Source organism: Stylophora pistillata, chromosome 2, assembly GCF_964205215.1.
Source record: "Stylophora pistillata chromosome 2, jaStyPist1.2, whole genome shotgun sequence".
NCBI lineage: Eukaryota > Metazoa > Cnidaria > Anthozoa > Scleractinia > Pocilloporidae > Stylophora > Stylophora pistillata.
The window spans coordinates 35,939,878-35,957,377 of NC_142520.1; the positions used below are offsets into that span (position 1 = coordinate 35,939,878).

Here is a 17,500-nt window from a genome sequence, read left to right on the forward strand (position 1 = left end):
GATAAGACGCGAGCGTCACGTCACACCCACTATCAAAGAGATGATTGGAGACTTGAACGGAGCTAAGGTCTTTACCAAACTAGATCTTAACCAGGGTTACAACCAGCTCGAATTGGCACCCGAGTCCCGATACATCACCACCTTTGGTACCCACATGGGCTTAATGCGCTACAAGCGTCTCAACTTTGGAATATCAAGTGCAGCTGAAATCTTCCAAAATGTGATCCGAGAGACTCTGGAAGGCATTGATGGTGCGAAAAACATCAGTGACGACATCCTGGTCTTTGGCAAGTCACACGAAGAACATGATCAGAACCTAAGGGCTGTGTTCCAGCGTTTAAGAGAGAAAGGCCTGACCCTCAACAAGGGAAAGTGTGAGTACAGCAAGGACAAGTTGGAATTCTTTGGGTACGTGTTCTCTAAAGATGGCATAGCACCAGACCCGAAGAAAGTTGAAGAAGTGGTCAATCTTTCGACACCATCCACAGCATCAGAGGTTCGCAGCCTGCTGGGGATGACAAACTACTGTTCAAGATTTATCCCAGATTACGCCACTAAAACTGAGCCCCTACGCAAGCTGACCCACAAGGACCAACCGTGGTGTTGGACAACAGAGCACGACCGGGCAGTTAACCAGCTGAGAGAAGCACTATCCAGCGCACCCGTCACTGCCTATTTCGATCCGGAAAAGGAAACAGAAATTTCGGTTGATGCCAGTCCAGTGGGCTTAGCTGCCATTCTCTCACAAGTCGACCAGAAGACCAAAGAAAGACATGTGGTCACCTATGCAAGTCGTTCCCTTACAGCAACCGAACAGCGGTACAGCCAAACAGAACGGGAGGCCCTCGCCGTGGTTTGGGCTTGCGAACACTTACACTTGTATGTCTATGGGAAGCCTATTACAGTCTACACAGACCATAAACCCCTAGTGACCATCTATGGCAATCCAAGTTCTAAGCCTCCCGCACGAATTGAAAGATGGGCACTAAGACTTCAGCCATATCAGATCACAGTCAAGTATAGTAGAGGTGAAACAAACCCGGCAGACTACTTGTCACGGCACCCAGCAAAGAATGCAGCCCAAACGACCCATCAGCAGAAAATAGCGGAGGAGTACATCAATTACCTAGCGACTACTTCGACTCCCAAAGCTCTGAAGACACAAGACATCGAAGCAGCTACTCAAGCCGATGCCACCCTCCAAGGCATAGCCGAGGCTATCGCGAAAGGCAACTGGCACCTTGTGATCAAACGCCCTGGTGTCAACCCCACCGAGTTTCGATTCCTAGAAAGAGTGAAGGACGAGCTAGCGGTGAGTGCGTCAGGCAACCTCATCCTACGTGGAACCCGCATAGTTATCCCAAAGAGTTTACAGGAGCACGTGGTTAACCTAGCGCATGAAGGCCATCAAGGGCTCGTAAAAACCAAATCTCTATTGCGCGAGAAAGTCTGGTTCCCGAACATCGACAAACTGGTGGAAAGCAAGGTTAAGTCATGCAGCGCATGTCTGATCACTACTCCTGAATGCAAGAGAGAACCCCTACAGATGTCACCACTCCCAGCAGCTCCATGGAAAGAACTCAGTGTGGACTTTGCTAACCTGCCGAATCAAGAGTACCTACTCATGGTTACGGACGACTACTCCAGATACCCAGTGGTAGAGATAGTAAAATCGACCTCAGCAGCAGTGGTAATACCTAAGCTAGACAAAGTGTTCTCGGAATTTGGAGTTCCAGACGTAGTCAAGTCCGACAACGGTCCCCCGTTCAACAGCAAGGAATTCGCGTCATTTGCAGACGACCTTGGCTTCAAGCATCGAAAAGTCACTCCAAAATGGGCCAGAGCAAATGGAGAAGTCGAACGATTTGTGCGCACCGTAAAGAAAGTCATCAAGACAGCGAAGTTAGAATGTAAGAACCCCAAACAGGAGCTGAACAGGCTACTAAGAAACTACCGCGCCACACCACACAGTACAACGAGAGTGGCTCCAGCAACGGCACTATTTGGAAGACCGATGAAGACGAAACTTCCCGAGTTGACAACACCCCACTCAGACCTGGAGATGCGAGAACGTGATCGGTCAGCGAAGGCTAAGATTAAGAAGCACGCAGACAACAAGCGTTATGTAAAGCCGTCAACCGTCAAAGAAGGCGACACGGTGCTTGTCAAGAGAGACGACTCTAAGAAGAAAAGTGACACGCCGTATGACCCCAGGCCGCACATCGTCGTAGCGAAGAAAGGATCCATGGTGACTGCACAAGATGACAATGGCGTTCAGGTGACAAGGAACTCTTCGTTCTTCAAGAATGTCCCTGTGGCAGCAGAAGAAAACGCTACTGCAGAGACCGGCAAGGATCCCGTTGACGGTACACCTGTTACACCTGAAGCCGCAGATGCACCGATGCAATCTGATGTCCTACCGTCGAGACGCTATCCGTTGCGTGTGCGAACGCGCCCAGTCAAATTGGACGACTATGTTTGTGGCTGAAAAGCGGACAGCACGTGAACTGTTGAAGACTTTGTTTGGAGTTGTGTTTGGACTCCTTTGAGCCTTAGAAACATTAAACACTTTTAAAATCCTGTTAGGCCTTAAGGACTTTGAAACCGCTAGAAAGTCGTTTCAATTTGTTTTGTTTCCTTTTAAGTCGCATATCATGCTAGGCGGGTTTTTGTTTCAAAGAGGGGAGAGATGTAGTGTCGTTACCTAATACGGTCATACGCTAGTGCCCGGATGTTAACGCACGAGGCGAGCTAGGCAAGAGAGTGTACATAGATAGTAGTGAAAGCATGAATTAAAGAAACGTTCGAGTAGAGCACTCGCCTGTATTCTAAGCCACTTACCCTCCATTACACCATCCATTGTAACAAATCAAGGAGAAGAGGCGGAGAACTTGTCTCGCGAAAGGCGTTCACGTTGGATTTCTACCATAAGTCGAGCAGATGTAACAGAAAATATTCTTAAGAACGATCGAGTATGTGGCCGTCATTTTGTCTCAGGAAAAGCAGCGGCTAGTTTGGACAAATACAACGTAGACTGAGTTCCGACCTTAGAGCTGGGTCAGAACAAGAACTCACAGCAAAATAATTTCGAGCAAGCGTCCGAAAGGGACCGGAGGGCTAAAGAGAAAGAAAGGAAACGGAAGGAGTAACTCGAGAGAGAACGGGTACTGGCAGAGGAAGCCGCAGCGAAGAAAATGGGGTTGAATGAAGAGGGTCAGCAACTTTCTGATATCTTTTCTGTCGAAGAACCTCCGAAGTGTGTGGATTCCAGCACTCAAGCAGAAGAGTTTGACTATCTAGTTTCTTCAGACCCACCGCGCACGCAGCTGCCTTTTAGTGAGGATGAATTTCGAAAATATGACGACAAGAAAGTAAAATTTTACACTGGATTACCTTCATTCGATACCCTAAACATTGTTTCTCATCATATTCTTCCCTTTGTTACTCGCAAGTCCCAACTTTAGTCTCCTTTTCAAGAGTTTATTATGACCTTGATGAAGCTGAAACTAAATATGCCATTTGAAGATCTGGCGTACAGATTTAGCATCTCTGTGTCAACTGTGTCGAGATCGTTTTAGGCCTGGATGATCGTTATGGATATAAGACTGCGCCCATTGATTAATGGCCAGACCGAGAGGACTTGTGGAAAACCATGCCACAATAAAAACCATGCCACGGTAAAAAAACAACGGTAATTATCAACTGTTTTGAAATCTTTATTGACCGACCATCTAATCTACTTGCATGTGCGCAAACCTGGTCATCCTACAAACATCATAACACTGTAAAGGTTTTAATAGGCATAACTCCTCAGGGTGCATTTTCCTTTGTTTCGAAAGCACGGGGAGGGAGAACCTCAGACAAGTGTTTGACTAAGCAATGTGGAATATTGGAGAAGCTACTACCTGGAGATCTCGTCTTTGCAGATCGCGGATATACCATCCGAAAATCCCTTATCTTTAAGAATGCAGAGGTTGTAATTCCAGCCTTTACATAGGGTAAAGACCAGCTAGATCCAGTAGATTTCGAAAGAACCGGGGAAATTGCTAATGTTCGCATACATGTTGAGCGAGTAATTGGTTTACTTTGAAGGAAGTACACTATTTTGAGTGGAATTCTACCAATTGATTTCTTAATTAGCAAACCCAGTGGTTCCCAAGAAACATCAACTCCTATGATTGACAGGATTATTAATGTATGTACGGCTCTGGTTAACCTTTGCCCTGGAATTGTCCCATTTGACTGATTTTTCAACGCACTTGTTTGTGTATGATACGTATATACTATTAGATAATGTTTAAGGGCAACAATTAAATTTTCTAAATTAAATTGAAACTGTTGGGAAGAGCTGCACGGGCACTCAAACAATTGGCTAAGTGAGGTCGCATCCTTGGAATATCAAAACTTGCTTGGGAGGAGTCATGCCCATACATAGGCCTGGGGGGCATAAAATGCTTCCTAGAGTACCACTTGCCTAGCACCTCAAGAAGAATACAAGTTCTCCAAAACTTGGTGAGCTTGGGAAGAAAAAAGTTCCAGTGTTGCTCGTCAGGCATAATTCGCCGGTGGAAAAATGTAACCGTGCCAGAGGAATTAAATGCAGACACAGTAAAGTCATTGTACTTTCTTTGTACCGTAAACAGTTCTTGTTGTGTCTGGTAATAATATTCATGGTCTTTCTTGAGCCAAAACTTGCCAGCGTCGTCCTTTTTCGAACAAGATGAACTTTTACAGACATAGTTGTCAAAGTCACCATTTTCTGTGCAAAGAGGACACTTGACTTCGCCACATCCTTCCCCACAACAGTCACAAGAACAGAGAAAGTCTGGAGTTACATGAATCCAAGGGCACTCTTTGTTGGCAAATGTACCATATTTAAAAATTTTGAAATTAGAATGTTTTTGCTTCATAAGCTGTTCATAAGCATTGATCGCAAGTCCCTCGTGTTCACACCCATGCTTAATCGCCTTTGAAAATAATTCATTAAGCTCAGGGTAGCAAATTGTTTGAATTAAAGACTGAAAAGGCAATGAGGAATCTGTGTGAGCTACCCGCTTACTTTGTGGGGCACCAATCCTTCCAGCTCTGTGCTTGAAAAAATTTCTTCCTTGAGACTGGTTTCTGGTGTCTTCCTCAATATGTGTCATGTGATCTTCAGACTTTGCAATTAGCTTCTCAAAACAGACCTTTAGCAGTTCAGGATACTCAACATCCTGATATCCAGGATCGGACAAATCGTGCATTGTAGGGATCTCGCGACTCTTTAGTACAAAGCTGTCGGCTTGAAACAAGGTAGAACAAAACACAGGCAACATGCGAGCATGACTCTCCGAGACCGGCTTTACACCCACAGCAGTAGGCAGATAAAATTTTTCCCGACTTTTCGGTAATGATCCAGACAAAAATCAAGGCTTCATTCATTCTTTGCGAATTCGTTCGCTAAAACAATAAATTTATTGTTAATGACGTGCCCCTTTACACTTGAAATGAACCCGATACCATTTGATTCTGTGCATGAAGGTTTCGAAAGGCTTTAAATTGTTGTTTAGTGTTAAAGCTAGTCTCCAGCACCAGGTAAAACAGCAGGTTCGTCAATTCCACCGGAAGTACACGATTCGGCTCGAGGTTCTTGCCCTCCATTAAGATTGGGTCGATTCCGATCACTGATGTTTTCTCAAGATAACGTTGTTTGACCTTATTCTCTAACCTGTTTGCATAATCGGATAAGGGTGTCACAGGTGAGGTTATCCTGGAATATTTATTCTCGCTTAACTGCACATCGCTCTATCGAGGGCAGCCGCCATTTTGAAATTACACGCGAAAAGTGGTCCACCAATATGGCGACCGGAAGTTTCATGACGTCACGTGCAAACCATCTATATTCTTATTAAATCCCCTGATGAGTGGGCAACCACGAAACAGGCTTGTTGGGATGAAAGCGTAGTTTATTTGTTTCTTTCCTCCACAAACATATGCTTCGCTCTACATTAACGTATTGAGCACTGTTTTACAAATATCTACGTATGTATGTATGTATTTATGTATGTATGTATGTAAATCTTTATTTAAACACGGAAAATCGTCAGTTACATGATAAAAACTAAGATTAATTAACTGCTTTACATAATTGCCATGTGGGAATCCTATATATCGACTACGTTAAGATTTCGCCTAAAGTGGTTAATGGATGAAGCATTTTTTAAGTTTATGGGAAATTTATTCCATAATATGGCCCCACTGTAAGAGAAGCTTCGTTTCAAATAATTGGTGTTTGGTTTGGACAGGGCCAGCCTTCCCTCAGAGTTTCTTATGTCGTACACAGAGTGACGCTGAGAGAAAACACTTTGTAGATATTCGGGAGCAAGGTTGTTCATAATTTTATACATCATTAGGGCTTTTTGTTTCTCTCGTGGAAGAGATAGCCTCTCCCAATCGAGGGTGGAGAGAAGGTGGTTTAAGCTCGTATCAAAGGGTAATTTAGTAATAATTCTGGCTGCTCGATTCTGTAATTTTTGGAGCTTATCGCTTAAGTAGCCACTTAAACAGTCCCAGACGGGGGCTGCAGTAATCAAAATGAGGCATAATCAAAGCGTTATAAATTTGAATCGCAGTTTTTTTGGATATAAAGTGCCGTACACGTTTTAGGGCGCCTATAGCTGAAGAGACTTCCTTGCAAATCTCTTCAACGTGGCTGCCCCTAGAGAGTTGGGCATCTATAGTAAGACCCAAAGATTTGGTCTTGTCGACTCTCTTGATAATTTGGTCATCAATTCTGATTTCTAAGTCGTCACATTGGGCAGATAGTCTTTGTCTTGATCCAATAATCATTAACTCTGTTTTAGCAACATTTAGACTGAGCTTGTTAGCTTTCAGCCAACAGCTAAGGTTATTTAATTCAGGGGTGAGAGCTAGCTCAAGCTCTGTTAATATCTTAGCAGATATCGTAAGACTGGCGTCATCGGAAAACATTCTTGGTGTGGCGCCCCGCAGGGAGTTGGGAAGATCATTAATGTATATTAAAAATAGCAAAGGACCAAATATGCTACCTTGCGGCACGCCGCAACTGAGGGTACGGGCAGATGATACTTTGCCACCGACACTACATCTCTGGCTTCGGCCACTCAAGTACGACGAGAACTACACTATATATATACATATAAAGTGCTACACTTTATATTTAACAATTATTCGCCGAAGGCGAGGTGAATATCGTCGAATAGTCCCCGAGACGAAGTTGAGGGGATTATTCGACAATATTCACCGAACCTGAGGCGAATAATTGTTTTGGTATAACTTCAGAGCTGAACAACAGAGAAATTTCTAAAATCATAACATTTTAGTAACATTTATTGACATTTTATTTTAACATTTTATATAAACCGCGTGGAGTGGTTTATATAGCGTCATATAAGGAACCGCTCCACCAATCAGATTACTGGAAACTCTTTGTTCAGCTCTGAATTTGTACTAAATATATATATGTGGCTATTTAAGCGACATATCTTATCTCTTAGTTTTTAGCGTTTGTTTCTTGTATTTTGTCCATTGCTTTCTTCGCAATTAGGTTTTTTGTTATCTTCTTATTAGCACCAGTTCATTATGTAATCATATAATTATGTAATCATTAGCACTTCGATCTTATTTAATGCTCTCTTTTTTTATTTCAAAAGTTGTAAATAACTGAAGAAGGTCTCGGACCGAAACGTTTTTTATTAAATAAAAATTTTTTTTTATATTTTTGACGTCAGAAGCTGTCCATCCTCGCAATTTTTTAAACTTTACATATATATATATATATTTATTAAAAACTGGATCATTGGATAATGCAATTCAAGACTTTTTATTGGCTTAGCCATTATGGTATATCAGCCAATATACCATAATCTACAAATATGGTAAGCGTACGCGTCAGCTTAAGATCAAAAGGGAGCTAAAAAATCCAGTTTCTTCTTACAAAATAATTATTTCTTGGGGGCGTTTTTAATAAAACAATTATTCCACTCGCGCTTGTTGGATATGAGATGATTATAGCCAACTCGGCGCTACGCGCCTCGTTAGCTATCTATCATCTCATATCCAACGCGCGCTCGTGGAATAATTTTTAAATATATATATATGTGTGTGTGTGTAAGTCTGTTTAACCAGGCTGATAGGGTGTTTTTCGCATATCCTCTTCAAACAGGTGTATTTTGAGTGCGTAACATTTTGATGATGTCCATTCCTCTACCTTCTGCTACTGCTGCTTATTTCTTCTCGCTAAACATATCTTAAATCTCACTGACAATCTGACCTGTTTTTCACCAATCTATTCAGCACCTTTTTCTGCAGCTTTTGTCGCAACCGTTATTGCTATATCTTCAAGTTGAGTTACTTTTCCAGTAACTTTCGATGCTACCTTTGCTGCAACTTTGGAAGCAACATCCAATAATCATTCGCCTGTTTGCACATCATAAGAGGTACTCAAACCTGTTTCTCTAACTCTTACACCATGTCGCATATGTTATAACAGTACATTATTCTGCTCCATCATTAAGCAAAACCAACGTTAAACACATCTCAATGTTGTTCAAATCAACAGGTCTGTTAAATGCATCAGTCAAATAGATACGCGAATTTCTGATTGTGTTTATGTTGATCTTATTAAACAATAATCTTTTTGGCTCAATACCAAATGGATAACTGAGTGGTAGAGTATCAACGCCAAACCGATAAAGTACATCAGAACCCATACCTGACACAAGGCTATCAGATACAATTGAATAAAGGCTGATAATTTCGAAAGAAACTGTTTGGGGCTGCGTCGGTGGGAGTAACGAAATAATTTGGATATATCAACAAAGTCGAAATGGTAAATTGGCCACGGTAACGATTACAAAAGCTGACGTTTCGAGCGTTAGCCCTTCGCTCCCACGAAGGGCTAACGCTCGAAACGTCAGCTTTTGTAATCGTTACGGTGGCCAATTTACCATTTCAACTTTTTTGATATATCCAAATTATCAGATACAATGTTTGTTTTTACCAATAAAGTGTCAACCGATCGTGTTATGTTTGGAAGATTGTCAGTATAAGATGTAACTGTGATTATTTTTTTTATTATTAAAACCGAGCAGTGCAGCAAATTCAAGTCTAAATTCACCACCTCTCACTTCAACTAGAAAATTATTTTCGAGTGATATCAACACTTTGAACAATGAGGCAACAAGCTGAATAGTGTTTCCTGTTTTTGAATAACCTTTAGCTTTGAGCATCTGTTGGATGTGACCATTAATATCAGTGTATGAGGAATTACCGCTTGGCAATGTTATTGAGTATCATGTTGTGCCGTTATCATTTTCCTATTTGAAAGTGTTGTTGTTGAAAGCTGGTGATATATTGTACCAACTATATCTCATACTGATAGAATCAAATGCAACACTGTATCTTGTTTTCCTTCATTTCAAAAGGTGGCTCAAAATTAATAGTAAAATCATGACTTTTCGAATTGTTTATCCTATCATAGGAATAAAAAGTATTTTTATTTCCATAATTATATTATTATATTAGATTATTTTATGGCAGGAGTCGTATCATATTCGCATCATATTATTCCTTTGTTATTACTTGAAGTTTGACATGATGGTCTAATATCTGCCAGACTTTATTCTGCAATTGCGTGTTGCTATTACCCGCGCGTCGTGTGCCAGTCAACTATGTCAGACATTTCATCAGATCTTCAGTGCTTAGTTGTTCGAAGGCCGATTAATGCTAACCCAGAGTTAAATTTTAATCAAGGTTTTTATATTTCTCCGTTCAATAGCTGTTTTGGGATAATTTTCCCAATTCTTTTTTGAGCATTCAATATAACCAAATTGTAGAAAAATGGCATTAAACTGAATTTTCTTTAAAGCTTTCAGATCTAAAATTAAATTTCACACTAACCCTGTGTTATCTTAACCCACCTGTGAACAACCCGGCCCTGGTCTTGAGTAGAAGACTCTGGCATTTGTGGACTGTTCTTTACCTGTTGATCTGTATTTGGCATATTGTCAAGCGTGTTGAGGTTATTGAATATCTCGATAGTCTTTTGACATATCTTTTCTTTGAATTATGTCGTTTGGTCAACACATTGATCAGACTTTTGTCCCCTTTGTCTTCATACACTATCTGACCTCCTTTATGGTCTTTATGGGCTTAAATAACCATCTGATTCATCAATCTGAGCACATCGCTATATGAACCACCATATTGATCACCATCTATTTTATAAGCATTTCTGCGCTTTTGTTTGTATTTCCTCACACCTTCACTAGTCTTTGTCGATTTATATTTCCTCGATCTGATAATATCATCAATGGCTTCTCGATATTTTGTCACAACCCATTTTTTCCATCTCTTTCTGTTTTTGTTTTGAAACCTTTCTAGCAGAGATGTTTTTCTTTATTTCATTCATCAGTAGGTCATAGCTCATTTTGTGTAATTACTATGGTGGCGCTATCTCTTATTTTGCTATTACCACTCTATCAAAAGCATTGTCTATAGATAACACATTCAATTCTTATGGTTCATCTGTGATTTGTGGCAGTTCATGTTGTAATGTCATTATGTCACTATTTGCCTCAACAACATCCTCTAAACCTCTTTTTAAAACCACTTGATTATCCTATAATTTCTCAATAGTTTTGTTCTTTTTGTTCTCAATAGTCTTGCAATTGCTTCTGACTGTCTCTTATCGTTTTGAAGACCTCTTTGCGGCCATATTCAATGTCAGACATCAGGTTGCGATAGTTGGAAATGTATGCAATATTTTTCTTTATTTTGGATCTCTCTGAACGGCGAGTTGCACTTCTTCTGAGTTTATCTATATTCACATATAAATATATACATAATTGACCGTTGAAATGACACTAATTCAATCAGATATTTATATGAAACATATATTTTTTAATCTATTAATATGACATAATGAAGATTCCAAACTATGAAAAGAACAAGAAGGATAACAAACGAGCCTTGAACGAATTTCTGAGTGAAGAGTATCGGATGCTCCTATGTGGTCAGAATGGTTGTGGAAAGACAAATGTTGTGATGAAAATTATGTTAAGAAAACCGTTGCTATATCATGACAAGTTCTATTTTTCTATACCAAATCAACAATTAACCGTAGAAGATGGTAGACCTTCAGAAAATAATGGACAAAATATTTCAGAAGGTTGGCTATGATATCATAAAGACATTGTCTGAGGAAAATCATGGACACCCCTGAATATGACAATGAAATGAGAAAAGTAGTGATATTTGATGATTTAGTCAATGCAGCTGAAAAGACACACAATGAGACAGCCAAGCACTTCACAGATGGCAGGAATCATAATATTTCTCCAATATATTTGAGTCCGAGTTATTATGATGTACCACAGAAGCTCCGAATGAATTGCAGTAATATGATTTTGTATCCACCTGTTATAAAGAACCACAACAACTTGATCGCCAAAGAGAACATGATTAGCCAAAAGATGTTCAATAAACTGAGCCTATTTGAATTTCTCATGACATGGGAAACATTAAAAATGTTTGTGACAGGAAAATGGTGAAGGCGCTTGATATGATTCCATATGATGAGATGCCAAAAATGGGGTCAGACAGCACCATTTCTCTTAAATACCAACCCTAAACTTGGATTGGGACAGGAAGTTTCAAAAAGGGAAGAGGCCGTCGAGTGAGAAAATAAATTTGCAAAAACAATTAGCTGATGATTTCAAGTTGGTGATAAGTGAACTGAATTCTCTAGCCCGTCAAAGTGTGAATAGCCAATTATACCATGACATCATTGTGACTCCCGAAGGGTTTATTGCGGGAAAACATCCTGATCCTCGAATTTCAATTGCGTATACATTCAGTTCCTGATTTCGGTTGCCTGTGGAGATCTTTGCTATCTCTCTCTGTTTCGAACTAAAATGTGAATGGGTAAAGATAAAAAGGAGTAGAGTCCATGGTGGAAGTAAGAAAGAAGGCTGGCTGTAAGTTCAAAATGTGAAGAAATTCGACGCGGAATGTCGAAAACATCTTACCGAAACTGAGTAAGGCTCGTTGTTTGAGCAATCTTCGCTGCTCCCTCTCGATCAGCAACCAATAAGTTTTGCTGCGGCGTGCCTAAGCCGCTTTAAAAATTATAAAAAAGCCGATAGTGTTGAAATCGAAGTTGCCATTCAGAGGAATTGAACTAAGGGTGTCACGAGTGACTGTGAGATAGTTATCTGCAAATCATGTTTTTGCTGAGAGTTTCTTGAGCCTGCAGGATGGTTTTGTATTTCTATTGGCGGTCGGCACTTCGAGTTTTTCAGAGTGATGCAGAACTTGAAATTAAATGTGTTGAAACAAAGGCGTGAATTAGCGACTTTCATTTTGGAGGCAAAAAAATCCTACTTCATTTTTAAATGAATCTACCCTGTTTTTACGAATTTCAAGGGTATGTGCACTTTACGGATTGCCTTGAATTTTGGAAGAAGACCCCCTAGATACCAACTTGAAAAAACGTATGGGGCAATTCCGTTTTTCAAAATGTATCTCCCGTAAGGGCCTCCGACGTAATGAGTATCGGTAAAACTTTGATCAGCAAACTTAACACTGAATAGATTGCGAAGCAGCCAATAAGAATGTCGAAAAATCCCCTAACGGTTTTGACGCCCAACCCTCAGGATTGAAATTGTGCAGGAATTTTCTGCGGTATAGTCAGCTTTCATTTGATGGTCTTCTACCAAGTTTAAGTATTTTCAGGGCTATCTTTAGGATAGTGAACGGGGAACGGGGCAATGGGCAATGGAGATCCTTTTAAGTGTAGGATCTTTGAAAGCGGGAACATTTAAAATGGGAAAGCTTAAAAATGGGAAAGCTTTAAAAGCAGGAGTCTTACAATGGGAAATCTTGTAAAGCGGAAAGCTCTAAAAATTTCCGCTTTTAAAGATTCCCCATATTAAGGATTTCTGCTTTTAAAGAATCAACGTTTCAAAGATTCCCGATTTTTTTCCCTGTTTCAAAGATTCCCGCTTTCAAGGATTCCCCATTTTGAAGATTCCCTTTTTCGAAGATTCCCTATTTTGAAGATTTCTGCTTTTAAAGATTCCCACTTTTAAAGATACCTGCCTTTTAAGATTTCCACTTTAAAGAGTCCCCATTTTAAAGATTTTGAAGATTCCTGCTTTTAAAGATTCACGCTTTTAAAGATTCCTGTTTTTAAAGATTCCCGGTTTGAAATATTCCCACTTTGAAAGCCCATTTTACAGTACTTGCTTTTGATGATTCTGCATTTTAAAGATTCGCGCCTTTAGAACCCATTTTAAAGATTCCATATATTAACGATTCCACATTTTAAAGATTCCCCGTTTAAAGACTCCACATTTTTAAGTTTCCTCACTTTTAACGATTCCACGTTTTGAAAATTCTCCGTTGGAAAGATTCCCCATTTTAAAGATTCCGTTATTTAAAGATTCCTCGTTTTCCGTTCCCCGTTCCTCGTTCCCTCGTTCTCCCGTTACTCGTTTTAAGTTATTTTTTAAATTTTAACTATCACCCCATGAAAGCTTTGATTCAAGTTGGGGCAAGAGAAACAAATTTGGAGGAAGGAAAATAGTATCTCGAGTAAGCAATATATCTGAACGGTGCATCCTTGTGGTTTACAAACTTTTCTCTTGTTCTCCCAACATCCCGCTTGGTTTATCAGCCGGTAAACCGACAGAAAGTGTGGTTTACTGGTTAAATATATAATATTCGAAAGGCGAAAAGGAACTGACCTGACAGGATTGCTACCTCAACATCTGAAGGCTGTTAAGATAAAATATCTAATTTAATCCCCTGCAAACAATTACTGTAAGTACAGTTGTCATTATAGTTTGCGTTAAAGATTCTTTTTGTTTCTATGTGTTATAAAACAGGAAGTTCAAACGTGGGCAAATCGCGTTTGGTTTGCAGATATCTCTCCAGATCATTCCATGATGCACCTACCATCGGAGGTGAGAAAAGCGTTTAATAATTAGCATGGAAACCTTCAAAATAAATTTTTGGGAGTCGGTGCTCTGTCTTCTGCCGAAAATCTTATGCAAGTTTTAGTTGGTGTTATTTCCTTCTTTATAGCGGTCTTTTACACTATAGAAGTAAGTCTGGATTCAGAAAAGAACGCGAAACTCCACTCATGGGATACTGCTGGTTTAGAGGAGTACCGCTCATTCCCTCCGATGTTTTACCTTGGCAGTGATGCTGCTATTGTTGTGTATGACGTAACGTGGAGAGCTTCATTTGAGGACGCAAAAAAGTGGGTTGACGATTTCATAGAAGTGTCCGAGCCAGGCGCCTTTGTAGCACTTGTGGGAAATAAGGTTGATCTTGAAGAAAAAAGGGTGGTGAGCTATGAGGTAATGATGCGTTAGTATTTATGTAATGCTGTCTGCTACCCTACGCTTAACATTAAATCATGCAGCATACATTTTTATTTTTTTTATTCAGTTTTCTAGATAATAAATCATGTTTGAGAAAGAATATTAAAGTTAGATATTTCATAAAAGCTCTGTGTATGATTCTATCATATTATGTTTTCTCTTTGTAGAGATAATAAGATGATTTCGATTTTAATTCGGTATTAATAAACACAAGTAATTTTTCAAAGAAAACAAAATTGCACGAGCCCGTAGGACGAGTGCAATTTGCAGTCTTTGAAAAATATACTAGTGCTTGTTTACATCACCTTGCACCAGAAATCATGGTATTACTCGCTAGTAATTTACACGAAAAAGGCATAACTGAAGAACTTCATCGATGTTTCCGATGTTTTGAACGGAATTTTTGCGAGGATAGGGAATGGGATTTTTCTTCAGATGCAGTGTATGTTGTCAGTATCAATTGAAATTATATTCTACTGAGTGTGAAGGATGATTTCGGTTTGAGAAAATGAGCCAAAATTAAAAGAAACGACGGTCAACGACTTCGAGTTAAGATATCACTGGTGGATCGAATGATATACACATGAAAACAGTGAGTCAGTGAAAAATACGCTGGAATCGTATGGGCTTCTCTCATATCTTCTCTAGGTGTCGCCAGGTATGACTGCTTGCTTCACCAATTTTTCTCTAAAATGTCTACCTCCTCTGGTAAGCGTAATGAATTGAAAAGAAAGTCACTTTCAACTGGAGGTTAAACCTGATATTTTGTAACTCCACTTTCGACTATCCGCGTTTCATGGTCCTCTAGCTGGAAATACAAGGCTTCTTCTGAAGATTTTCTGTTACTTAACTCGGTGACCACTGCAGTAACTACCTATAATGCCATTATCTTTCCACCAGCTGTCCAAGATCTTGGCAACTCTAGCTACTGAAATAAGAAATTTGACTATCATCTGTTTCTTTCGCTGCGAAAGTTTGACTTATCGAGACAAGTTGGAGCTAGGATATCATATTTCAATCTTCATTATGAAGAGAGACTTTTAGAGGATATATGGAGATATTTGTAAGAACCTACATGGGTAGAAAAAACAACTGCAAATTACAGAAATTAATTCAAATTAAAACATCAATCAAGTTTTATCTTTAGTCGTAAACTTTCGTTTCTGTCGTTATTGGACACATGAAAGAGGGTGGTAAGAGGTGTTTTCGAGACTCCTGAATAGCCTATTTTTTTCCCGTGAAACATGAAATTGCTTTTTCCTCGTGAATCGTGGTTTCATTAGCAGCCGTAAACCATGATTTTCCGTGTAGTTTCGACAGTAATTGACACTGACCGTGAATTGTGAAAGGATCAATTTATTTTCCGTGAAACGTGATCTTGACCCTCCCTTTACAACCCTCATGAAAGAGGTTGAAAAGTCTTAAATGGTCTCTGTTCGCAAATAAATGAGTCTACTGGAAGGTGGAGTTTTGGCAACATTTTTACATGAAACACAACATAAATTTGACTTGATCTGAAAAAAATTCATTTGACAATCTACTAAGACTCAATATTGTCAACAAACTACATGAAAAGGCTTGGGTTTTGTTACAATCGACAAACCCATGCCAAAACTCAGGTTATACAATGAGTGCACTGTTTGTCTTCATGTTTCTACTAATACTGTAACAAAGTGGCAGATATATGTAATAATTTCAACACACCCATTTGCCACAACTTATAATACCATCATTAAATAATGAATTTGTAGCATGTACGCCATATCTGAAATGCCATCTTCAGATAAGCTAACAGGATTGAGGAGGGAGAGAGGATGTGAGAATAGGCTTGGCTGTTTGTATCAATTGTTCTCTCGCTTCTGTTGCCGACTTTTTGACGAGATTGGGCTGTCAGGGCAAAGGACTGAGCATTTTAGCAGGCTAGCAGTTTTAGAGAAGTATTAGAGGAGACTGACCTTTTTTTACACTTAGAAAATATAATTGTAAAAGGGCCATACTTGTGCTAGCTCATTCTTATTCTTATAAACTTGGTTTAGGAAGGATACAATGTTCCAAAAAAAGTGTGCTCAAAATCTTAAGACGACTATACTTTTTCGTCATATACACATAATCTCATTTGGTTAGTGCTTTTTAATTTTTTATCTCATTAGTTATATATAAATATATATAAGCGAAATAGGCAACGTAGGATCCATGACAGTGCTCGACAATGAAGGAGCGATTACAGTAGCAAATGGACTACTCAAGTGACGCACATATGGATTTTAATACAGCCTGTTTCGTAGACCAACAAAAGTTGATCCACTCATCAGTTAAACTCCATACACACTGAGGCATCGTGACGGTTAACTCTAACTCAGCAACATGATCACATGACATTGTTTAAAAAATTCAAATCTTGAAAACCGTGCGCGCGCCGATAATAGCGTTAAGAATACCTGAGAATATATTTTCGCCGATGTCTACAATTGGATATTATTTCACTTCGCTTGTTTAAAGAGGCTTCATGTGGATAAGACAAGATAAAAAATTTCTCAGTGAGGCATAAATTGCAACGTTTTGTGGCATTGGAATATGATCTAGCCCTAGCAATAATTTTCCATGAAATCGAATAGTCTTCCCTCTTCTCCTTTAGTTTCCACAGGTACTTGCTCAGCTCTGTGTCATTTCGCCGTCTCTCGTGGTTGAACGACATTTGGTGGTTGCGCCATCTAGTCTTAAAATCTGTCGCTGTGAGGCCAACGTAAGTTTCAGTTTCTTCCCTGGTAGCGACTGTGGCTTGGTAGACGACCTCGCTTTGCAAACATTCCCCTCCTAAAGGGCATTCGTTTTCGTTCCTGCAGTTGCACAATCTTTGGGGGCGGCTATCTTCGGACATTTTTGCGTACCTGATTGTGGCTTTGTTATGCCCGTCTATGATCTGTTTCATATTTGGTGTGCATGAGTAGCTCAGTTTAATGGTGTTTCTATTGAAAATTTTCCTCAGTTTGTGGGTGACTGGAAATCACTTGTCAATAAGGTTAATGAACGCTCTGCCAATGTTGGTCTGTACGTTTCTGTTAAATGTTGGGTTAAACCAAATTATGTTTCTT

The 17,500-nt window shown here is 39.7% G+C and overlaps 1 protein-coding gene across 3 annotated transcripts in view; it reads left to right on the top strand.

Annotated features, from left to right (window-relative positions):
* LOC111338545 (uncharacterized) overlaps window positions 1-17,500 on the top strand; it is an 81,590-nt gene that overhangs the window by 31,703 nt on the left and 32,387 nt on the right. For 2 of the 3 annotated variants that reach the window (XM_088749769.1, XM_088749770.1), the window contains exons 3-4: window positions 13,908-13,985; window positions 14,083-14,384. In XM_088749769.1, coding sequence (XP_088605895.1) covers window positions 13,908-13,985; window positions 14,083-14,384 — 380 coding nt within the window. The remainder of the gene's footprint in view (window positions 1-13,907; window positions 13,986-14,082; window positions 14,385-17,500) is intronic. The other variant, XM_088749771.1, reaches the window with a different exon arrangement.